Genomic DNA, 220 nt, shown 5'->3' with positions numbered 1-220 from the left:
CCAGCCCTCCCGTGGGGGGGCCCTGGCAGGAGGAGGGTCTCCATGGCCCCCCAGGGAGGGCAGGGCAGCTCTGGTCCCTCCCCCACATCCCAGGCTCCTTAGCCGCGGCGCTCAGACATCCTGCTCAACGTCTTCCTGGCCATCGCCGTGGACAACCTGGCCGAGGCGGGCAGCCTGACCTCCGCCCAGAAGGCCAAGGCCGAGGAGCGGGAGGGCAGGA

The 220-nt window shown here is 71.8% G+C and overlaps 1 protein-coding gene across 1 annotated transcript in view; it reads left to right on the top strand.

Moving 5' to 3' along the window:
* The window catches only part of CACNA1S (calcium voltage-gated channel subunit alpha1 S), a gene marked incomplete at its 5' end in the record, with an annotated part of 26448 nt that overhangs the window by 6331 nt on the left and 19897 nt on the right, over positions 1–220 (top strand). Inside the window, 1 exon segment of the mRNA XM_015568450.1 lies at positions 103–220. This exon segment is cut by the window's right edge and continues 3 nt beyond it. Within this exon segment, the coding sequence (XP_015423936.1) occupies positions 103–220 (118 nt within the window).

The sequence above is a fragment of the Myotis davidii genome, unplaced genomic scaffold (assembly GCF_000327345.1).
Source record: "Myotis davidii unplaced genomic scaffold, ASM32734v1 scaffold685, whole genome shotgun sequence".
Taxonomy (NCBI): Eukaryota; Metazoa; Chordata; class Mammalia; order Chiroptera; family Vespertilionidae; genus Myotis; species Myotis davidii.
Note: the sequence above shows the minus strand (reverse complement) of the source record. Positions and strands in the feature narration are given on the sequence as shown.